We start from the raw sequence: 23,611 nt of genomic DNA on the forward strand, positions 1-23,611 counted from the left end.
TGAACACAAGTTGATCATAGGGAACATCATGTCCATTTTCAGGTAGCGAGAGACTAGTGTTACATATTTGAGCATTGTGTCATTGTAATTTCATTATTCGTTTTTATCTTGTGATTTGTAAACTTTCCGAACTTTCGTTATCAATATAATTAATCCTTTCAGTGAAAAAAAAAAAAAAAAAAACACTTCAAGGAACTACTTGTATAGAGATTGATGATTGATAGAGATTGGAAGTATTGTACAATGATCTCATGATCATAAAATTTAAGGTACATATATTTATATAGAGAGGAGAATGCTAATCCTAATTAACCTGGTTTACCAATATACATAAATGGGATAATTATGAGAAAACTCACAGATATTCTAAACTAATTTAGATACTTATACACTACTAAGTACTAAGATTGACATAGTTTTAAGAGCAAACTATAACCATGATTCCCATAACATAATGTTAATGTGCATTACATGAACATGTTCAAAGCATTGTAGACTTTAATCTGTTTCAGGGCCATGTGTTGTTGACAGTGATAAAGTAAACCCTTGTTGCCAGAAGTCTTGGCCAATGGCGTCTTCAAAGCATTGTGGTTTCAGATTGCCAAAATAAAAACAGGGACTTCAATTTTTATTAGGAACATAATTTCGATGTCTGAGAACCAGGACAGATGTTTTCTGCATAATTCATGTACAGTTAAAACGCATCTTGATCGATTCAACAGAAAACCAAACACAGACTCCATTCATTATTATTATTCGCAGAAACAAGATCTAGAGACCGAAATGATAACACCATTCATAAGCTCGGTTTGTTCCTAGGACGGTGAAAGCATATCACCAGTCATCTTCTCTGCTTTCTCCCCACGCTCACCTGAAATGTTTGATCAACATACATACATATTTTAAGGCAAGCCAAGATTTGTGTCTTTCTTACAACAAGAAAAAGACTTTTGAAGGTTTTTTACCTGTCCGAACTCTTATGACATCTGACACTGGCAAAACTGTGCACAACCAACAAGAGACGGTCACAATCTGGGATAGATTCATTGTGCATTTTGAGGTATGAAACATAAATCTGATATTTTGAAAAGAGTATAGTTACCGAAAATTTTGCCATCACCAATCTCTCCTGTCCTGGCTCCATCAATTATTGTGTTGATTACAGATTCCACCTGCAACAAGAAAAAAAGTAATGGTCTAAACTCGAATCTCGCTTAAATTTTTTTGATTATTTTGAACCATATACTTACTTGGTCTTTCTTAACAACGATTTCCATTTTAACTTTAGCAACAAAGTTGTCTTCCGAGAACTCAGAGCCTGCAAAATGCAACCCATGTGTATAGAAAAGTCATGAACACATTTTGACAATAAGAAGAATCATCAAAACCAATTCTTGAATGCGAGGTCTTACCACCATGTCTCTCTGTGGAACCACCTTGTGCACCAAACCCTCGAACATCAGAGACAGTAACACCTCGAATCCCGATTTTCAATAAAGCCTTGATATTTTTTTCCATATATATATATATATATATTCATGAAACAGAGAAACTCAAGATTTAGTTTGATTTTTCACAAGTACAATACTCATCTGTATGTTAATGGAAGTAACAAGTATATACAATAACTGTAACAACACTAAACCCTTCAATTCGAATTCACATTTTAAACACTAGAGAAATGAAGATTTGACCAATCCACATTTCAAAGAATTCAGAGTCTTCTTGGATAACAACTAATAATGAAAACCTCAAGTGAGTAGCAAAGTTCAAATCTTTTCACAAATCAAAACTGAGAGAGGACAAGGAAGATCTTACAGACGAAACCTGCTGAATTCTCCATGGCCTTTTAATATCCCAACATTCATACATTTCAAAATGAAGAAATCAGTTAGGTCTCCACTTAGAAACACAAACAACATTGTGTCACATACCAATGATTGATACAACAAAACAAATGGAACCACAAAATTTCAATGCTTTACCTGACAATAGCTTCAACCTTGTAAAATTTTGAGTCTGGAACATAATCTAACAAAGATAAGAAAAATGCTATGAACACACTCAAAATATAAACCCAATTGATCAAAAGAAAGATCAGAAACAACCCCCATCATTGTTGGCTTACCAGAAGATCCTTCAGCTCTAACGACAGGTAAAACACGAGTGTTACTCGGTGATCTTGTGACCAAATCGAGGCGAGAATGTCTGAATCCAGAACAAATCGAAATGCAATCAGAGAAAGCAATGTTCTTTCGATCAGAACAGAAACCGAGTGAAGTTATCGAGATGGGTTTCGCCATTGTAGCCGCCATGATTGTTTTGTTAGTTTTACACAACTTTTCGAGAGTTTGCTTTTCTCCTTACCAACTGAGATTTCAACCATCGAAAGCGAAGGAGGAGGAGGCAGTATAAATGGAAGTAAGTAAGTAACTTCGAAGTTGACGACGAGTCGGTTTACCGGTTAAGTATAAAATTCATTTTCCGGTTTACACCGGTTAAGTGAATTGGCTCTGATCGAGTCTCTCTCGTCTGCTTTAAAAGTTAGGATTTTTCGATTTTACAGGGTGAGGTGTGAAACAAATAAATGGCTGAGGAAGATTACATATACAGAATCAGTACGGATCAAGAATGGGAAGAGTTTAAGAAGAATGGATCATCTCTTGGTGGAGAACTCGATAAGTCTACTGGTTGTTTCCATCTCAGCAAGCTCGATCAGGTCTCTCTATATATATATTAAAGATCTCGGCTTTTTCCATATGGGTGTTTACGAAACACTGAGATTTAGCTTTGACCTTGTGAAAGATCAATACTTTTTTATGTAGATTTGATTTTGGCTGCTTTTAGTGATGAAATTGCTTCTCTGGTTTCTAGGTACAATCAACATTGAAGAACTTTTTCTTGAATGTTAAAGAAGATCTTTACCTTCTCCAAGTCGATCCTAAGAAGGTTTGTTCATTTGATGTTGACTCTTTATCCTTTAATTTTGAAACATATGGGGATTATAAGTATTTTGGTATTAGGGATCCTCTAGTTTGGTGAGTGGTTGATCTTGTCAAATGTTTGTTTATGTTTAAGTAGATGAACAATTAACAATAGTGGGTTTGAGATGAAAGCAAGAAACTTCTTGAGCCTGCCTTGTATTAGTGTACTTTGTGATGTTGATTGATCCTAGAGTTGATTGTATGTGGTTTATGCTACCAAAGTTTAGAAACTATACACAAAGCGAGGTACTACTCGTTTGTTTACCAAGCTGCGTTAAGGACAAACACCATCTAAGTAATAGAACAATAGTCTTAGGATGCACACTGATGGGAATCATTTGAATCCTGAAGCTAAACTTATGCTTCCATGATATTTTGAATACGCTTTAGGGCTGAGAAGACAATTGCCAATATAGTCTATAGATTCTAAGACTGGAGTATGCAACATTAGAGATTGACATACTCATGTGTTTGTTTTGCAGCTTGGAGATGGATTGATCTATGAATCTGTGGATGAAGTGAATAGCTTCCCTCACTTCTATGGTCCAGACAAAACCTTTGTTCCTCTTCCTCTAGATTCTGTTGTCAAAGCTGAGAAGTTAACATTCAGCAATGGCAATTTCACCTGCAGCTTCTTGACTTGTTGATGATCCACTGATTTATGTGTGTAATTGCAATGTCGCTTTTAATAATCAAGTAATTAAAAAAAAATTTGTTTCTTATTCACGAAAACAGAACCAGAAACAGAGTGTATTATTATCATTACAATGCAAGATTAAGATCTAAACCATTATCTAATAAACCACCATTAAGATCCAAACCATTATCTTCTCTTGTCTCCTTCTCTGTTTCTTCTTCTTCGTCTTCTGCTTCTTCTTCTTCCTTGTCCTGTTCTTGATTCTTGTTGGTAGGGACAATCGAATTCGATGATGGCTTTAAGTTTAAATCAACACAGTGAGAGAAATCTTCGGGACGGAAAACAGGAATAATGCCGGAGTCGGATCTCTTGGCCGGAACCGAAGCAACGTCGCCGGAATCTTGAGTTAACTCTTGTCGTCTTCGTTTCTTGGCCTCTCGATAGTTTTTGATCAGACTAAAGAACATATCCATCTTCTTGTTCTCCAACTCCTCGTCTTCGTGTGAGTCATCGATCTCGTTGATCCTCATGTTCTCTGACTTTTTCTCTTCTTTGTTCATTATCGCCATGACAATGTGGGGAAGGAGGAAGAGTATGATGAAGAGGAAGAGGAAGAGGTAGAAGAAGAAGAAGAAGAAGTGAAGAAAGATTGGTTTTTGTTTCTTTTTATTTTTATTTCGGGGAATTTTTAGGGTTTCGAGGAGAAATGTTTATTTGTGAGAAGATAACGTAATATATTAGGTGATGGAGTTTTAAAAAGACTAAAGTACCCCTTTTAACCTATAATTTTTTTTATATATATTTACTAATTGGTATTTTGAATTTTAATTGATTTTGAATAGTAGGATGTGAAAATTGAAAATTCTCATTGACTTCACCATCTATTTTGTTTTCATTTTATTCAAAATAAAACAAAATTAATCATTTAGATTTCAAGATCACAAAGTTTATTCATATTTTGAGGATTTTAATATTTAACTTTTAAATCATATTTAACTCTATGAATACATAATAATAATTTAATGAAATGAAATAAAGAATGACCAACTAAAGAAAATTTAAATAAAATAATGCAATTGATATTAAAAACAAGTTAATAACACATGTCAATTAGAGTATATTATAATATTATATACTACTAATATTATAGTCAGGTAATTTTTTTTTTTAATTTTTTGTCAAACAATCAGGTAGTTTATTCAATACTCCATAATTTATGTTCATTGTGGAAAACGTGATCAGGGGGCAAGAAAGTAATTTAACATTGTGGAAAACAATCAGGTAGTTTATTCAATACTCCATAATTTAACACTTATTAGTCATCGCCATTTGCTCGGTAATTGCATTTTTTGTTTTGTTTTTGGGGTCTAGAGAAGACTGTGGAACTTAATTATTGACTATGCCTTTACTTTGCATCTAGAAAAATTGATCTAGCGTATCAGATTGTGATGCTCTATGATACTGGCCGTTGGATTTTGGTCAAATCCCCAACTCGCAAAATGTGATTGTATGTAGACCATCTACATCTAGGGTGAAGAAAATGCTTGTTCTTGATTTGTATATTTCTGAAGATATAAAAACTTGAATTTTACGCAGGAAAAAAAAGTATATGATTGGCCAGATTTGCTTCTTCTTCTTTTCCATGGTTTTTTATTCATTAATCTTTCTCTATTAATATATATTCTTGGTTGGTTGTTGAACCAAAAAAAAAAAAAAACAAAACAAGAGCAATTCTGATTTCATAAAAGGAGAATTGCTCAAAATGGTATCGTTTTAGACTTTTAGGTTACTTTATATTGATGTTCTAAAGACAAATTTATATGAATCTTTACTTGTTAAAGTTTTAGTTATAATAATGGACTTCTCATAACTCACACTATTTTGAACTTTTAATGGATATTCTGATATATTGCGACTAGGAGTGTCAAAATGGTAATCCGACCCAATCCGACCTATATCCACATGGGTTCGAGATTTTCGTAGATGGGTTCAACCCAACCCATTTATTATAATGGGTTGAATTTATATACCCAAACCCAATAATATAAAACTTAATGGCTAAATGAGTTATATGGGTTACCCGTATATAAATAAAATAAAATAAAATAATTAATATTAAATCCATAACATATTATATAAAATAGAATTATAAAACCAACCAAAGTTTTCAAACTTAAGAAAATAATATCTAGATATTAAAATAAAACTTCACATTTATTTTAGATCATTGACATATATATTATTATTTACTTTTTTTGTTTAGCAAAGAAGAAAAACTTAACATTTATTTTAGATATTTTACATAAATTAGTTACAAAAAAGAAGATATTTTACATATTAATAGATACATATTATATTATATTATATATTTATTATTTTTGTTTTTTTCGATTAACCCATGGGTAACCCATAACCCTAATGGGTTTATTCCGTTAAACCCATTGGACAAACCCATCAAAACCCATTTATTTATGAGTATAAAAATTTAACACATACCCGTTTAAATAATAGACAAACAGGATAAACTCATGGGTTTCTACCCATTTTGACACCCCTAATTGCGACACACCCAAAAATGAAGGAGATAAACAACTGCCAAAGTTGTAATGTTCTGTCTACTTTCTATTTATATATACTAGGATGTCGGCCTGTGCGTAACCGCATGGGAAATTGAAAACTTGAAATGATTAACATTGTTAATTTCACATTTCGAGTGAAAATGTTTTGGTAATTTTTTTAACTGTATAATATAAAAGTCATAAATAATAACTAAGATGAATTAACCAAATTAGTTAAATAAAATATTTGTTATATATATATATAAACGAAAAATCGATTCAGTGACAATAAGAGAATAATGTTAAAGATATATAAATCTAGGTTTACCGAATCATACTCAGATAATCTAATTTTGAAAGATATTCACATAAAATAAAATTTAAATTATTATTCTATCGAAATTTATAAAAAATAATAAGAGAATCATGGAGAAAGAGCTCATAGCTGCAAGTGCAACAAACCAAATGACTAAAAAGATAAATTTATGAAAAATTAGAAATCACAATTAATTACCTAAATTAATACTTGAAAGAGATGATCAATACATTTAGATGGGAAACGACACCAAACAAAAATTAGATGAATGAATCAATAAATAAAACAATCCAAATTTTTTAACAAAGATGAGTATATTAATGTTGATTAATAAATTGAAAGAAAATAATCCTCAGAATTTTCAATTTTGGAGGTATTAAACAATAGTCAGATAACAAAAACTCATTTCAAGATCCATAATATATATATATATATATATATATATATATATATAAACAAAGAGGTGTGAAACAAAAATATGCGAAAACTAACAAATGTGAACATTGAAATCTGGGAGTATGACGAAGAAACACAATTGTTGGATCAAAATATTGCAACTTATAAGATCATTAACAAATCTAAACAGTTAGATGAGATAATAAAAATAATCTCATCAGTTATATTTAAATTGACCCCTAAAAGTGAGTTTGCTAAATATATAAACATATAAACCTATAATTTTATTTATTAAATTGTAAGTATAAAAAATACTCAGAAAACAATAAATTTGAAACTTGTTTTTGTATTCCATAAAAGTTTATATATAATAAACAAAGAGGTGTAAAATATAAAGGTGTAAAACATAGAAGGGTAAAAAAATGTGAAAAATTAATAGGTGGGATTTTTGAAGATGGGGGTACGACGAAAAGATGCAAAAATATGAAAATAAAGACGTGTGAAACAAAAAGGTGTGAAACAAAAAGATGCAAAAACTAACAAGTACAAACATTGAAATCAAGGGGTACGACAAAAAAACACAATTGTTGAATCAAAACACTGCAATTTTATATAAACAAAGAGGTGTGAAACAGAAAGGTGTGAAAACATGGTGAGATCATTAATAATACTTAAATAATTAACACAGGGTGACAAAGAAACACAATTGTTGGATCGAGTCTTTGAAACTTTTGAGATCATTAACACAGGGTGAGATCATTAATAATACTTAAATAAAAAAACTCTTTTCAAAATCCATAAAAATCTGTATATATATATATATATATATATATATATATATATATATATATATATATAAACAAAAAGGTGTGAAAACAAAGAAGTGTGAAACAAAGGTGTGAAACAAAAATGTGCGAAAACTAACAAGTGCAACCATTGAAAGCTAGGGGTACGACGAAGAAACACAATTGTTGGATCAAAACATTGCAACTTTATATAAACAAAGAGGTATAAAATAAAAGGGTGTGAAATCTAACGGGTGTCAACATAGAAAGCTGGAGGTGCAACGAAGAAACACAATTGTTGGATCGAAACTTTGCAACTTTTGAGATCACTAACAAAGGGTGAGATCATTAATCATACTCAAAAAACAGAAACGTTTTTCAAAGTTCATAAAAATCTGTATATATATATATAAACAAAGAGTGTGAAAACAAAGAGGTATCAAACAAAAAGGTGTGAAACAAAAAGGTGCGAAAACTAACAATTGCAACCATTGAAAGCTAGGAGTACAACAAAGAAACACAATTGTTGGATCAAAACATTGCAATTTTATATAAACAAAGAGGTGTAAACAAAATGGTGTGAAAACTAACGGGTGCCAACATGGAAAGCTGGGGGTGCAACGAAGAAACATAATTGTTGGGCCAAAACTTTGCAACTTTGAGATCATTAACAAAGGGTGAGATCATTAATAATACTCAAAGAACAAAAACTCTTTTCAAAGTCCATAAAAATCTGTATATATAAAAAAATAAAGAGTGTGAAAACAAAGAGGTGTGAAAACTAACAAGTGCAACCATTGAAAGCTAGGAGTACGACGAATAAACACAATTGTTGGATCAAAACATTGCAACTTTATATAAATAAATAGGTGTAAAACAAAAGGGTGTGAAAACTAACAGGTGCCAACATGGAAAGCTTGGGGTGCAACGAAGAAACACAATTGTTGGACCAAAACATTGCAACTTTTGAGATCATTAACAAAGGGTTTAATAGGTGCGATTTTTAAAAGATGGAGGTACGACGAAGAAACACGATTATTGGAAAAAAAACTCTAATGGAGAACTTTCGCTCAATAGTGGTGAGAAGTTTATTTCCGTATATACTCCTTTGTTCGATATATTTTATTATGAAACCTCCGGGTTAATATTTTGTAGGACGAACCTGGATACTCCCATTTCAAGTGAGTAGTAACTAATTAATGGGTTTAATATATCTCTTATTGCAAATTCTAGGTTTCCTGACATTTTTCGTTTAGCGTAATTACGTACAGAACCACCATATATTAGGAATTGATTTCCCACTTATGTCTATGAATCGGTACCATCATGTTCTTCAATCAACGACATTGAAAACGAAGTCGATGTGGTGAACAGGTGATAATAACATCTCACCTTTTGATGTTTTCTTTTTTGTGTTAAACTCTTTTTATAAATTTCTTGCTTTTCTTTTTTTGGGCATATTCTAGATCACTCTAAAAGTGACTGCTATACATTATGTTTTTAAAAATTGTATATACAAATTAGAAAGTCATCAAAGACTAAATAAGTTACCTTTAGTAGACATTTTCTTCTTAACTTGACTTGTCATTTGGTCGTGCTTACGCTTTCTAGAATTTGATTTTGTGTTGTCACAAGTATGTCTGGTTTTTTCTTCGGCACTTTCTATTTTCATGCTCATTTGTAATATTTCTATATATTATCAAAAATTTTAATACCCAGAAAGTATAAAAAATAAAATTCAACTAAAATTTTAAAAAACTTTATTTACAAAAAAAATGGAAACTAACCTGGATCATTAAATCTAATGGACATCCTACATAACAAAAATAAAGATTTTTTTACAATCATACCATGTTTATTAAAAAAAAAAAGTAGGTTAAATAAGTCAATAATAGAACATATATAAAATTATACCATGTTTGTTAAAAAAATTTGGCTTATTCGTAGCTCTAGTATCACTGCATGTAATCATGCCTCTCTTATAAACTTTACTAGAATATGACCCGTGCTAGATCACGGGTTGAAATTTTTTTTGTTTATTTTGTAATTTTTATTCAAAACATCATATTTGTGATTATTTTATTTATTTTAAAAGTTTTTTTGGATGGAACACTATGTCATGAAATCATATGATGAATATAACTTATGAAAATAACAACTATTTTGTAAGATATATTCTAGTAGATTTAGAATTTTACCCACGGCATACTACGAGTTAAGTTGTGTGATAATTTTTTATTATTATTTGATTTGTTTAGTGTTTAAAATTATATATTGTATTTTGATTGTTAATTCTATGACTTAATCCAAAGTATACTGCATATTAATTTTAGGACTAAATATGTAACATATGTTTGTCAAAATCATCTTGATCAAGAATGTCTACCAAACAACATTATTGCAAAATTTAATTTAATCTGAGAAATCATATTTGTTGAAATTTCAACTCGTGCTCATATTTCTTGGAATTCTTTCATGTGAATTCTTTCAGTTCTGAATGATTTATATTTTTCCAAACAAAAAAAAAGAATAATTTATATTAAAAGCTTGGAAGGATGTTAGGTAAGATTTTATTTTGAACTGTACAGTAAGATTTCAGAAATCACGATTAAGTGTGATTAATTACCAAGATTTTATTACTTTTTACGGCTAATAGTATATATGGTATAACAATACATGGAATAATAAAGATTTTAAGAGGATTCTTTGGGATATTATTAATTGTATTCATATATCCCACATAATGATCAATTATTTTTTTTCCTTTTTTTGTAACTAACCTATGTTTAATTTAATCTATAACCTATTTTGTAACCGACTTATAAAAATTATATAGTCTACAAAAAAATGTTGTGTACTTCCGTTTTATTATATAGGGGATATGCTTGAATGTTATACTCTTTCCCAACCTAACAAATTAAAAAGCCACATACACTCATATTTTGTTCCACCGTATCTAACAGTAATAGTAATCTAACTGAAAATAAATTAACATGCTCGGTGAAGAAATACTAACAGGTCATTCGCAGCGAAAATATAAAATTACCTTGAATTAGAGATTGATGCTTGTTAGTTAAAAAACACTTCAATAAAACAATTATTTAGTACTCAGAAAGCAAGACAATTTTTCGTAACTTATTTATGTAGTCCAGAGAAGTTTATATATAATAAACAAAGAGGTGGAAGACATAGAGTTGTGAAATAAAAAGGTGTAAAAGTTAATAGATGTGAAACATGGAAGTACAACAAAGAGGTGTAAGACATAGATGTGTGAAATAAAAAGATGTAAAAATTAATAGATGTAAAAATTAATAGATGTGATTTTTGAAACATGGAGGTACAACAAAGAGATGCAAAAATTAAGAGGTGTGATTTTCAAAAGATGGGGGTGCGATGAAAAGACATGATTAATAATTTGCAACTGTTGGAGTCATTAATAATTTTAAACCGTTAGATGGAAAAGTAGAATTAATCTCATCCATTGGATTAAAATTGACACAAAAAATGGGTTTGCTATTATATATAGATTATACCATTAAAGAAAAAAGAGAAAATAATCGCTCTTTCCATTATTTTCCCACAAATCAAGTCATGGTGATCCACATTTCCCTGAAAGACCACCTAACAAAGACGTCGACGGATTCGATTTGAGACACGGGATTGAAGGTACAGAGAACTCATCTGTGATTCCATAAGCATTCCAACAGAACGGATCCACATCAGTCTCTCCTTTTGAAGGTAACAATTCAATATCCGAAAGTGTTAAGTTTGTGCACGGGACATTGTTGCTACATCCAAAATGCATAGGGGGACTACGAATATCGTATGTGCCTTTTATACTTTGATATACTATATCATTCACATAAACTGCAGATGTTTTGTTAGCACAACTTTTAGCCGTGCAATAGTACTGATCTATGATTATCGGATTGCGGACAGTATCCATATGGATATTGTCAAACGTTACACCCGAGACAGACCCGGATCCACCTTGCCACGTCTTGATCCGTACTCCGTTGTCCGAAAATTTTATGACAGAGTCTCTAACCGTAACGTTGGAGACGCATGCCCGTGAGTTTCTGTCGCCCAAACTTCCAATGCTACAAAATATATCATTTCATTAACATTGAGTATTATGAAATGGTAAAAACTAAATTATAAATCACGAGTAGTTTTTACCTAATTCCATGCCCGCCTGGTCCACAAGTGAGATTTCGTACATCGATATCGTATGATCCGGATCCTATCGAGACACAATCATCTCCTATCGAAGAAATGAAGAATCTTGAGTTTGCTTACACTCTAATTAAGTATATTCAAAAATGAAGTGTATAGACATTATGTATATTAGATGTATACCGTTGGAGATAACAGAGTTGTAAATCTCAACGGAGTTGGAGTTCTCAATGTGGATGCCGTCAGTGTTGGGACTAGAAGACGGAGATATTATTCGAAGGAGGTTGATATGAACTACATGGCATTCGTCGAATTTGAGGTGAACCTGTGGGCTGTTCTTTATACTCAGACTTTCCATAATTAGATTCGAGCTCATAAAGAACCTCAAAGCCTGACCACACCAAAAACATGTAAACATCTTTCAACATTACAAGTAATGTACTAAATTTAAGAAAAACATAATTTTTTCAAATATTTGATTTTACTTACCGCGGGGCTTTCGCATGGACCAGCATGTGCAGTTTTGTTGACATTCTGCTTGAGCATATTAAGATTCACATGTCATAATATAATTTTCTAATAATTTCTGTTATGGTTAGTGAAAATGTGCATTTAGTATTATATATTGTTATTTACCCGATGAGGTTTGCAGGGAAGATCCCACCAAGTTTGTCCACGGCCGTCGATAACTCCCACACCTTTTAGAACCATTCCGTTGACTCTATAAAAGACGAGCCATTCTCTTTTGTTTAAACCGCTCGGCCACGACTTTGGTCCATCCCGTGGCACGATGGTCCCATCAACCTAATTTAATTTGAGAAAAAAAATTAAACAAGAGAATTTATAACTATTAGACCCGAATTATTTAAAAGTTTGATACTCATGAAGAAATAAAAAATAAATTTGATATTGATTTACTTGGAAGTATTGGTAAGAGCGACAAGGACCAGTGAAAATAGTGGAATGGATCATAAAAGTAAAACCGTAAGGCACAAGCAAGACCGACACAGTGTTGTTGTTGTCGTTGCTACAAGCTGAATCCCAAGCTTTTTTGAACGATTCAGTGTCGTCAGAGACACCGTTACCTACCGCACCATAGTGCCTGACGTTGTAGACTACTTCGTGGTCGGAATCTTGGGACTGAGATGGAGATTGTGACGGGTCACTAGGGTTTGGTGAGAGAGAAGGAGGCTGAGACGGTGGCTCTGGTTTTGGGTTGGGATTGTCATTATCTTTGTGATGATGGAGTCTTGCTTCAGTTTCATAGGAGAAGAGAGACAATGTGATGAGAATCAATGTAGTGATAGATAGAATCGGATCACGAGACAATTTTAACATTTTGGATTTAGGGTTTGGATTGGTTTGTTTGGTTGCATATATATGATGATATTTAATGTTTTTACATAACGCCAAGCTTTGTTTTATTTGACCAAAAAAAAAAAAAAAACATAACGCCAAGCAAGAATATATATATTTTTGTAAATCTTATTAATGATTTGGACATAATGCTTATGATAGGCTTATCTGTATTATCTAAGACAGCTCAAAATACATGCATTATGTCATCGTGTTCATGACAAAGCCCTGATTTGTTGGAAAAATGCATATATGATACTATTGAACATCGTTGGCCACTAAAAGGTTTTGACTTTCTTGAATTCATGTGCTCATACATTCCATTATTCACAAGATTGTGATGTTTCTATTTCGTGTGCAAAATAATAGTATTGTTTCATGTCGACAACTATTCAATCTTCGGAACAATTTTAAAATACACAAATTTTAATATCAATACTTGGTATATGGAGATATTGACAATTGAAAGATAATCGAATATAATACCATCACTTTGTTAGTATCTCTAGATATAATAATCCCTACTATTAATTGAGAAGACTAAATATGACATGTTTTTTGTTAAAAATTAAATTACAGGACTGCTATTAGTCATTAACCTAACACTATTTTAATATTTTTTATAATAGGTAAAAACGTCAAATTCTTTCATTTATTTCATCATAATTTTTTCAACATCTTTATACATTTATTTAAGTAATGTTGTTAAAAGTTTAATTCTACTATCATGTGGCATATAGCATATTATAAAAAAATGTTATTGTATTTTAATTTATTTAATAACTAACTAAAAATCTTATATTGGTTTACATCAAAAAATTAGGAAAAAGGTAAAGAGAAAGACGAAACCTGCTATGAACCAAATCCAGAGTTAGGTTTTTCGTTGCAGTAGCAGAAACCGCCATGAAGCTTTTGGCATGGTGAGTGCAGAAGAGCTTTCTTAGATTTCTTGAGTGATTACTGCAGAGGAGTGTGACATTGTTGAACAAATCTATGTTGAATGATGATTCTAGTTATGAAGAAAAAAAAAGAAAAAAAAAACTATCACTTTAATCCTCACGACGAAGAGAAGCAAATAGAAAATTATTACTAAGTCTGAAAAATGCTAAGTGGAAGGGAAGGTTTCGATATTTCAAATCATAAAGAAAGAGGAAGACTCTTAGAGCATGGTTAAAACTATATTTATAATTGAAAAATATGATCCAACTATATTTATAATTGAAAAAAATGCAAAGATAAAAATGATACATGCGACACACCAAACCCATAACTATGTGTAAATAAGAAGAAGAAAATCTGAAAATATTACCAAGTGTAAAAAATTGCAAAAAAAATGCTTTAATTTTGCTTAAGAATTGCTAAACATTTTTGTTTCCATATTATTTATAAGTTTAAGTATGAAATAATAACTAACTTTATTTGGGTATAAATTTTCAATATATATAAACTTTAAGGGACTAATTATATTAATTTATAATTTAATGAAAAATGAATTAAAAGTTCCCTATAACATGGACACAAAAATGGAGATCTCTATTTTGGGATAGGTTAGACAAGTTTATTTCTCTAAAATGGAGTGTACATATAGAAATGGTTATAGGTTGGTGCTGAGCTAGTGAATAAGGAGGGGGTCAACTGACCCCATAACATTTATGAAATTTCTAATTTAGGCTTGTATATGTATTATACAATTGCAAATTTGGTTTGTTTTTAGTGAGTTGACCCCCATGTCTCAAATTCTACTACTCCTTTTGAACCCTTCTTTTTACCTTTCTATACTAATTTTTTTAATCTCTTAAGTTTTTAATAATAACTCATATACTAGATAGTTACCTGTGTTGTACAACACGAGAAATGTTTGCGTAAAGTTTACTGTAATTTCTTAGTTATAAAATAATAATAAAAGTTTTATTTGATTTACTATATACATTTTATAATCTTTTACATTTAATTTACTTAGTTTCATACTCTGATTTCAACCTGGTACATGATACAATATTCAAATCCGTGAATTATATGAATTTGGTAAAATCCATAAAATAAAAAAAACCCCGTATTGAAGCGGTTTTGTTTAGAAATCTCGATTTAACTTTTTGATATATTTTTAATTTTAGGTATTATATTGAATAAAATCTAATATTTTTGATTTGTTAGATTTAATAAGATGACATTGCGTCGATCTACAATGCAAAAAATATTTAATAAATTTAAGATATAATTTTTTATATTTTTTTAAAGATAAGCAATGTTGTATCTTAGTTTTAAATTATATCTTTAATTATTAAACGATTTAGCATAGAAAAATTTTTAATTTTAGTTTATAATTAAAATTAAGTTTTATAATTGTTCTAAATAGTTTGTTATTGTTTCCTAAGATTTCTGAAACAATAAATAAAATTTATTAAATAATTTTGAAAATATTTTATTATTATTTTATAAGCTAATATAAGCTAGTCTTTTGTTAGTTATTAAATTAATATAAATGCAATGATATTTTTGTAATATGCCAAATGATAGCAGGGTTAAACTTCTAACTTCTAACAACTAATCGAGAAGATCATGAAAATGTTGATGTGAATCCATATGTGGACACCTTTAGATCAGCAAGAGAGATTCAATACAAATCCTAATGAATTTTCCCATATGAGGATAGTTAGTAGTCGTGAAAAGTATGGGAGGACGTACCACATGCCAACAGCTTCTGAAGTAACTGTGTTGATTTCTGGAGATTTCAATTTGGAAATGGGTCATCGTGACATTGTTGTTCAAGCAAAATCTGGTGAACTACAAAGGATAAGTGAATTGCATATCTCTTATCTACCATTATAGTATCTCTTATTATTTCTTTATGGAGAGGATGGTTATAGGCTTGGAATTAAAAAAGGGCATACAAAAATGGGAAGGGTAAAGAGTAAACAAGAAAGAAAACATATAAGTATGAGACAGGTCTTTGCATTCCAAATTCAGTAGAGGAAAAACGAGTCAAGCACCCTTCTGCACTCTAAACGCTTATTCCAACAATTCTTGGTTGATTCTTATACTGCCATCGCGAGTAACTGGTTGGGTTACATCAAATACAATCAAGCGAGTTTAACGGTAGAGAATTTTTAGCACTGTTAAAAAGACGGCAGAAACTGGAATGTAGATATGAATGAGCAAGGGAGGCAGTTTTATTTACCAAAATCATTCACTGGTTGTCCTAGATATATGAGAGAAAACTATTTAGATGCAATGACTATATCTAAACATTTTGGATTTCCTGATCTTTTTATTACTTTCACATGTAATCCATAGTGGCCAGAGTTGTGACACCCTGGTTTGCATAGAGGTTTAAAAGAATTTATTTGACGACTTATGTCACCAAAGTGTACTTATATTTTCGGTCAGGGTCCTGAGAGAACTCCAGAGTTAAGCTTGATTGACCTGAAATAGTCTCAGGATAGGTGACATTCCGGAAAGTAATTGTCGGAACTGTACGAGTGAACACAAAACACAGGAAAAGAGCATGCGGTGATTTGTGTGGACGGTCAACATTGGAATTAGTTAGAAACGTATGTACATTTATATATATTAAAAAAGGATGAAACTTGATCCTATATTTTTTATAAATTTACTTCATTTCTTTCATATACAATGAATCAATGATACATAAGAATGTTGTATATTTATTTTCCTGACAACATAGATATAATAAACTCAGAAATTTAGACGAAGAGTAAAATGTTGTGATTATATATATTATATATAGATATAACAGTTCTTTGTATGAAATGCACACTATAAAAAAATCTATATGAGGTTTCTCTGTGCAAACTCCTGTAAGAACAGTGGGGTGATGTTGTGTTGTGATGTTTAACTAAGTGGTCTTAGTGCTTTTTGCTATCTCTGCAAATTGCTCCAAACTATTATTGATCAATCCTTGCATTAGCGGTTGAAGTGCCTGAAGAAAGCAAAGATGCATTGTAAAACATTAGAGGTAAATGTTACCAGAAGACATGATATTCACTCCCGAAATCATTGAATATTGATACAATTTACAGGTTGAATAAAGAATGCTTGCTTACCGCTGCAAATGGAATAAGTAGCAGCGGAACTTCATATGCAAAGGTTAGCTGCAAACAAAGCAAAGAAGAACTCAGAAACGAAGAGACGAAATTGGTTAAATAATCATTGGGAACTCAAAAACCGATGATGCTAACAACAATGAAATCTCACTTCTACATCACATGATGAAGGTCCTAGCGGGAAAAAGCGGACAGTGCCCCTGTAAAAAAAAAAAAAAAAAGCAAGACCTTTACATCAAGGTTGGTTCAAGAGATGGAGATTCAGAATCACTGATTCGTTTCAGTTCTGTTTACTTGTTAGGAAGGCCTTCTAGAGAAATCCAGTGTATTTTCTGGTTCGGGAGAGGCTGCATGAAACAGAATCCATGTGAAACCCAAATATAGAGCATCAAAGTCGTTTAACTACTCACTGAAGCTGTTCATCAAAGTCGTTTAACAAGGTAAGAGTGAGTGGAGCTACTTTAATTATAAACAACAGTTCAAGATACTTGCCTGCAAGTTCTTAGCAAGCCAAGCGTACTCAAGATCCTGACCAAATGCTTTATATTTCAAGGTCCATCGAGATAAATCAGGCTTGTCCTTCAATATCTGAAGAACTAAATCCGGAACATCAAAAAAAACACAAATCCAAAAGCCAACAGAAACAGTCATGACCATATGAACAAACAAACAAACAAAGTCAAATCACCTTAACGGAAGAAATGAATGTCATCCATCTAGGAATTGATTCACGCTCCGAGTAGAGTCCATAAGCAACTGATACAGGCACTTCAACCTTCTTCTTAACTCTGTAATTTTCCAGAGATAAAAAAAAAAAACCTTCATTGACATGAACAGTGAAAAGCATCAAAATTTGACAATCTAAAGCTACCGTTGATAAAAAAGAAGTATTCAAATTTGTATCTCCAGACCAATCAGTTCTACAAAGGAAAGTAAATCTAGCCAAATTTGCTCAAGTCGGAGAGCAGAGGAAATAGAATCTCGCTTACTTGCATTCTTGCCATTCCATGAGAGTATCAAATCTCTTGAATACTGAGGTTTTAAAGGATTTATTGGTTAAAATCAAAGGAGAGAATCTAGAAGCAAGAGACGAAGGCTTCATCGGAGAAGGAAAACATCTCGAACTTGGTTTAGCAGCTACGGCGTTCCGGCAAAGAAATGTCCGGTTATCGAATCCGTTGAAGACGGCTCTGGAGTTTGTTAGAGAAAAAACCGCCGTCGCAGACATCTTCTTCTTCTTCTTCTTCTTCTTCTTCGTCGTCTTCCTTGCGTTTTCTGTGTGATTTAAGTTTTTTCCGGCGGAAGAAAATGTAAAGAGTATGAAAGGAGGAGAAGAAACATGCTTCTTTGTTTTCCACATGCCACGTGTTCTTTCTAAGAACTTAATGGTTACATCTTTTTAATGGGCTACAAACGAAGCTCACTTTAGGGCCCGTTGGAGACCTTTGTCTCTCTCTCTATCTCTCTCTTTTGCTCTGTCTGTCTCTCTCTCTCGCTGAGAATGGAGGCGAAACGTAGTAGCAATCGATCCAGTTTCTGGCTTCCGAAGAAGAAGAGATCATGAGCGAATTCTCCAATCGAGAGTTCTTTGTGAGTTTTGATTTTTCGAAGAAGTTTAAACCTTCGTTTTTTTTTTTTCCAAAATTAGTGAGGAGAGCTGATTTTTTTTTGCTAAACAGGTTTTGTGGGAACCATAGTCAGAGATTGGAAGGTGAATGGATTCCATGCCCTATTGATCCATCTCAGTAAGTCAAAGCTTTTATTTTTTTCAAAGGTTTTAGTTTGCCAAACTGTTTGATTCGAATTTTGTAGCTCTGTGTTGCAGGAGAATCTCGAAGGGCATATCAAGAGATGTCCTTTACTTAAAGAGACCGTAGCATTGTCTGGTAAAAGGTTTTATCAGAAGGTATTAATGCCGGAGAAGAATATAAGAAGATGGGATCTTGTTCTGTTGTTACTTCAGAGATGAAGAGGAATCTGCTCTATAGTATGAATGTTTCTAAGTTTCGTCAGCTAATTAAGAAAATTGATGATGTTCATGGCGGTATTTGTAAAGATATCGAAGATTCGTATCTGTCACCTGAAGCTTGTAACATATGGTTTAATAAGGAGATAGATAGGTAAATTGTTAGAAAAGTTTGGAGCTTTTGTTGTTGTTGGGGTTTGGTTTAGTGAGATGAGAAGGGTTCTGTTTTACTGATAGTTTCTGTGATTTGTTTGGCAGGAAGATACCGTTTCAAGAGAAGCACGTTTTGCAGCAAGGTTCGATTCTTGGTAACTTGGAAAAGTTTGGGGTATTGAACAAGTGCAACGAAAAGGTGGAATGTTGCGAAAGTTATCTGGAAGAGAAAGACGATAGTAGTGTGTCTGCGGTTGTTGAATTTGGCGCTGGGAGAGGATACTTAACACAGATGCTAGCAGATTGCTATGGGATCAATAAGGTGTATCTAGTTGAGAGGAAATCTTATAAGCTCAAGGTTGGTTTAGCTTGCTTTGTTTGTGTTCAATTCATTCTTTTGAGTAATTTAGCTTATTTCTCAGTCCTCATCTATTTGACCACTTCTAGGCCGATCGGTCATTGAGGCAAAAGGAGAACTTAGTATTAGAGCGTATGAGAATCGATAGTAAGGCTCCCTTAAATCTAGTACATTTTCTTGTATACTTGTTCCGGGTTATGTAGTATTGATCAAAAGATAAATTCTTTTGTGTTTTCAGTCGAGGATTTGGACCTTAACGCAGTTGAATCTTTACATGGTGTTCCTTATGTGGCTGTTGGGAAACATCTCTGTGGTCCTGCAACAGGTCACTACACTCATGTCTTTACTCCTACACTTTAGTCTTTTAGATTTCCACTTCGTAATGAGTGTCTGTTTTTGCTAACTGATGTACATTTTGATGCGTTGATAATAGATTTGAGCTTAAGATGTTGTTTGTCGAGACAAGATGGTGAAAGCCCGGTACCTAGAGGTCTCGCTATTGCGACTTGTTGCCATCATCTTTGCCAATGGAAAAGCTACATAAGTAAGTAAACTCAGTCACTACTTCGTCTTTGATCTATCAGAGTATTATAGAACTTCTCAATTAAACAAGAATATGGTCATGTGTCTCGCAGATAAAGAATATATCCTTAGCCTGGGGATCTCCAAGGACGAGTTCCATATCATGACTTCGTTCACTAGCTGGGCTGTTGATGATGATCACGGTTCCAATGTTCCTGGTGTTGACGACATTGACCTTCTTGTTGCAAAGTAATATATCTTGGAGTTAAGAGATGATAAAGAAGTTTACTTCAAATAAGTAATTTCGTTTTAATTGTTCTTCTGATGCTGTAGTGCAAAGGAGGAAGAAGAAGGAGAAGTGAGAGATGATTTGAGCAGCGTGGAGGAAGTTGTGAAGAAAATGAAACCCATGGAAAGAGCTGTTTTAGGTTTTAAATGCAAACAGATAATTGATGCGGGGAGGATGAAGTGGGTTAAGAAACACGGGTTAGATTCAAAGCTAGTGAAGTATATTCCGGCAAGCATCTCGCCTGAAAATACTCTACTGGTCGCCGGATGATAACCCAGTCCTTGTTTTGCTTGATGTTGTATTGTTGTTGTTGGTTTTTCCAATACTTGGTAGGTGAAAGAAGACATAGAACAGATATACACATACATATGGATATGGTGCACGCCAGCAATTTTTTGATATATTTATTTTATAAACCTCTTTACAAGTCACAACTTCGTGTGTTTTTCAACTTTTAAGGATGGTCGTTGAGATAATCTTTGGAAAACAGAATGGTCTTTTGCATAACTACAAATTACAATACAAATTTTACGAAATCATCACACAAACGAATAAAATCTTACTATTGTTTAGCTCATTGTCTTTGGTCAAATCCACTGTAGTAGTAGTAGTATACAAAACCAATTTTCTCACATTCTATTACATGTACATGAATCTCTCTTCTGCGTCGATTACCCACGTAATTTAACTGAGGATAAAGATCCTATGAAGGAAGACTGCAACGTCATTACACACGCACGTACGTACGGATCAGTTTTGTTCCGTTCACACTTCACACTCAGACAAATAATCAAAACACTCGCCAGATCATCAACCAACTCTATAAATAATCCAATCGCTTACCACCACCAAGATCATTCAAATATACACCGCAATGGAAACACCTAAAGGCACCATCATCTTCACTACCGTTGGTCGAACTCACTACGGCTTCGACGTCTTCTCTCTCCACATCGCCACCTCCCTCGAACGCCGTTTAACAGACGGCGTTTCCGTTAACTTCAACGCTCAGTTCACCAGCGGCGATAATGTCGTCTTTGTTTCGGAACGAAACGGATCCGCTACGATTTTCAGAACCCGACCCGGAAATTCTGAACCCGAGCAGCTTCCCGGAGCTCCGGATAGCTACTTCCACGACCGTCCCATCGTTACTCAATCCAACATACTCTATTTCATCTCAGCTCACGAGCAGCCTGATCGTCATTTCAAGAATTGGTCTGCGCTTTATGCCGTGGAACTCAACGGCGAGAAGAGAGAGGTTACACGTGTCACTCCACCAGACGTCGCCGATTTTAGCCCGGCGGTTTCTCAATCGGGAGAACTCTTAGCCGTCGCGTCCTATGGATCTCGATCTTGGGGAGGTGAGTTTCACGAGATCAACACTGATATAGTTGTTTTCAAAGCATCTGAACCGGAGACAAGAGTGGTGATTTGCGAGCGTGGCGGATGGCCGACTTGGTCCGGCGATTCAACTGTTTTCTTCCACCACCAAGCAGACGACGGTTGGTGGAGCATATTCCGGGTGGATATACCGGAAAATTTCCAGAAACATCCCGATTACCCAATCGTACCGATCCGAGTCACTCCATCTGGACTCCACTGTTTCACACCTGCAGCTTTCCACGACGAGAAACGAATCGCCGTCGCAACTCGCCGCCGCGGCGTCACCTACCGTCACATCGAGATTTACGACTTTGAACACAAAACGTTTCAGCCAGTGACTGAGCCACTCAATCCGAGTTTCCACCATTACAACCCCTTCGTATCTGCCGATTCCGAGTTCCTCGGCTACCACCGGTTCAGAGGCGGCGAGTCAACTCAGGGCGAGTCAATCGTTCCGAACATAGAATCCATCGTTTCACCAATCAAGACCCTCAGCTTACTCAGAATAAACGGATCGTTTCCAGCACCATCACCTAACGGCGACCTAATCGCATTAAACTCCGACTTCGACATCAACGGTGGTATCAAAGTCGCGAAATCCGACGGCTCAAAACGATGGACGTTGATCAAAGACCGTACAGCTTTCTACAATTCATGGAGTCCAACGGAGCGTCATGTAATCTACACATCTCTCGGTCCAATCTTCAGTCCGGCGAGTATGGCGGTTCAGATAGCTCGAATTAAGTTCGATCCCTCAGATCTCACCGCCGATAAAGAAGAGCTTCCATGTGATGTGAAGATTCTCACACTCGATAACACTGGGAACAACGCTTTCCCTTCTTGCTCTCCCGATGGCAAATCAGTAGTGTTCCGATCTGGTAGATCAGGTCATAAGAATCTCTACATTCTAGACGCCGTTAACGGAGAATCTAACGGCGGTGGGATACGACGGTTAACGGAAGGGCCGTGGATCGATACTATGCCTTGCTGGTCTCCGAAAGGAGATCTGATCGGATTCTCATCTAACCGGCACAATCCAGAGAACACCGCTGCGTTCGGTGCTTACGTGGTGAGACCTGACGGTTCTGGTTTGAGGAGGATTCAAATCGCGGGACCGGAAGGTTCGGAGGAAGCGGCAAGGGAGAGAGTTAATCACGTGAGTTTCAATAAGGATGGTGATTGGCTAGTTTTCACGGCGAACCTCTGTGGGATAACGGCGGAGCCGGTGGCGATTCCGAATCAGTTTCAGCCGTATGGGGATTTGTACATTGTCAAAGTGGACGGGACGGGGTTGAGGAGGCTGACGTGGAATGGGTATGAGGATGGGACTCCGACGTGGCATACTGTGGATGAATTGGATCTGACTCGGTTGAGTTTGAACGGTCAGGATGGAGATAAGCTTGGAGGTCAGTTTGAGGAGCCGTTGTGGATCTCGTGCGATATATGAATAAGACAGTCAGCCAATATTCTTGGCAAAAGTAAAATAATAAAAATAATGTAATCTCGCTTTTTTATTCGAATAAAACAAACAAATAAATATTTTTAATATATCAGAATACGTGTCGAACAGTAAGTCATTAATGCGGGGATAGCTCAGTTGGGAGAGCGTCAGACTGAAGATCTGAAGGTCGCGTGTTCGATCCACGCTCACCGCATATTTTATTTTTT

At 34.0% G+C, this 23,611-nt stretch overlaps 7 protein-coding genes and 1 non-coding gene across 9 annotated transcripts; 4 read left to right on the forward strand and 4 right to left on the reverse strand.

The window, feature by feature from the left end:
- Positions 1-607: 607 nt before the first annotated feature.
- LOC104707915 (nitrogen regulatory protein P-II homolog) lies at positions 608-2,432 on the reverse strand. Its single transcript, XM_010424372.3, has 8 exons — positions 2,129-2,432; positions 1,986-2,031; positions 1,819-1,846; positions 1,413-1,500; positions 1,251-1,318; positions 1,103-1,172; positions 966-1,001; positions 608-871 (listed from the first exon to the last, which is right to left on the reverse strand). Exons 1-8 carry the CDS (start codon positions 2,313-2,315, stop codon positions 816-818), a joined length of 579 nt encoding a protein of 192 aa, XP_010422674.1. The 5' UTR covers positions 2,316-2,432; the 3' UTR covers positions 608-815.
- Positions 2,433-2,443: 11 nt separating this feature from the next.
- Positions 2,444-3,804, forward strand: LOC104707917 (uncharacterized). Its single transcript, XM_010424374.3, has 3 exons — positions 2,444-2,719; positions 2,875-2,949; positions 3,467-3,804. Exons 1-3 carry the CDS (start codon positions 2,588-2,590, stop codon positions 3,629-3,631), a joined length of 372 nt encoding a protein of 123 aa, XP_010422676.1. The 5' UTR covers positions 2,444-2,587; the 3' UTR covers positions 3,632-3,804.
- LOC104707918 (uncharacterized) lies at positions 3,685-4,190 on the reverse strand. The gene has a single exon (XM_010424375.3). The coding sequence runs from the start codon at positions 4,188-4,190 to the stop codon at positions 3,747-3,749; it is 444 nt and encodes a 147-aa protein (XP_010422677.1). The 3' UTR covers positions 3,685-3,746.
- Positions 4,191-11,132: 6,942 nt separating this feature from the next.
- Positions 11,133-13,272, reverse strand: LOC104707919 (polygalacturonase At1g48100-like). The gene is made up of 6 exons (XM_010424377.2): positions 12,771-13,272; positions 12,489-12,656; positions 12,342-12,386; positions 12,036-12,243; positions 11,856-11,940; positions 11,133-11,776 (listed from the first exon to the last, which is right to left on the reverse strand). The coding sequence occupies exons 1-6, from the start codon at positions 13,188-13,190 to the stop codon at positions 11,266-11,268; spliced, it is 1,437 nt and encodes a 478-aa protein (XP_010422679.1). The 5' UTR covers positions 13,191-13,272; the 3' UTR covers positions 11,133-11,265.
- Positions 13,273-16,850: 3,578 nt separating this feature from the next.
- LOC104707921 (uncharacterized) lies at positions 16,851-18,694 on the reverse strand. The gene is made up of 7 exons (XM_010424378.3): positions 18,262-18,694; positions 17,961-18,060; positions 17,765-17,860; positions 17,567-17,619; positions 17,424-17,472; positions 17,273-17,320; positions 16,851-17,148 (listed from the first exon to the last, which is right to left on the reverse strand). Exons 1-7 carry the CDS (start codon positions 18,630-18,632, stop codon positions 17,065-17,067), a joined length of 801 nt encoding a protein of 266 aa, XP_010422680.1. The 5' UTR covers positions 18,633-18,694; the 3' UTR covers positions 16,851-17,064.
- On the forward strand, positions 18,688-20,991 carry LOC104707920 (uncharacterized). 2 transcript variants are annotated; one of them, XM_019228661.2, is made up of 9 exons: positions 18,688-18,862; positions 18,952-19,017; positions 19,098-19,392; positions 19,497-19,749; positions 19,839-19,896; positions 19,988-20,074; positions 20,183-20,293; positions 20,385-20,520; positions 20,605-20,991. In XM_019228661.2, exons 3-9 carry the CDS (start codon positions 19,208-19,210, stop codon positions 20,828-20,830), a joined length of 1,056 nt encoding a protein of 351 aa, XP_019084206.1. In that variant the 5' UTR covers positions 18,688-18,862; positions 18,952-19,017; positions 19,098-19,207; the 3' UTR covers positions 20,831-20,991. The 2 variants fall into 2 exon arrangements, with proteins under 2 accessions (XP_019084206.1, XP_087318193.1); XM_087462067.1 differs by having other exon boundaries at positions 18,724-18,862; positions 19,085-19,392.
- A 19-nt stretch (positions 20,992-21,010) lies between these two features.
- On the forward strand, positions 21,011-23,491 carry LOC104707922 (uncharacterized). Its single transcript, XM_010424379.3, has one exon. It carries the CDS (start codon positions 21,435-21,437, stop codon positions 23,388-23,390), a length of 1,956 nt encoding a protein of 651 aa, XP_010422681.1. The 5' UTR covers positions 21,011-21,434; the 3' UTR covers positions 23,391-23,491.
- A 34-nt stretch (positions 23,492-23,525) lies between these two features.
- TRNAF-GAA (transfer RNA phenylalanine (anticodon GAA)) lies at positions 23,526-23,598 on the forward strand. Its single transcript has one exon. It is a non-coding gene; the product is annotated as a tRNA-Phe (tRNA).
- The last annotated feature ends 13 nt before the right edge of the window (positions 23,599-23,611 follow it).

This window comes from Camelina sativa, chromosome 8, assembly GCF_030686135.1.
Source record: "Camelina sativa cultivar CO46 ecotype springtype chromosome 8, ASM3068613v1".
NCBI lineage: Eukaryota > Viridiplantae > Streptophyta > Magnoliopsida > Brassicales > Brassicaceae > Camelina > Camelina sativa.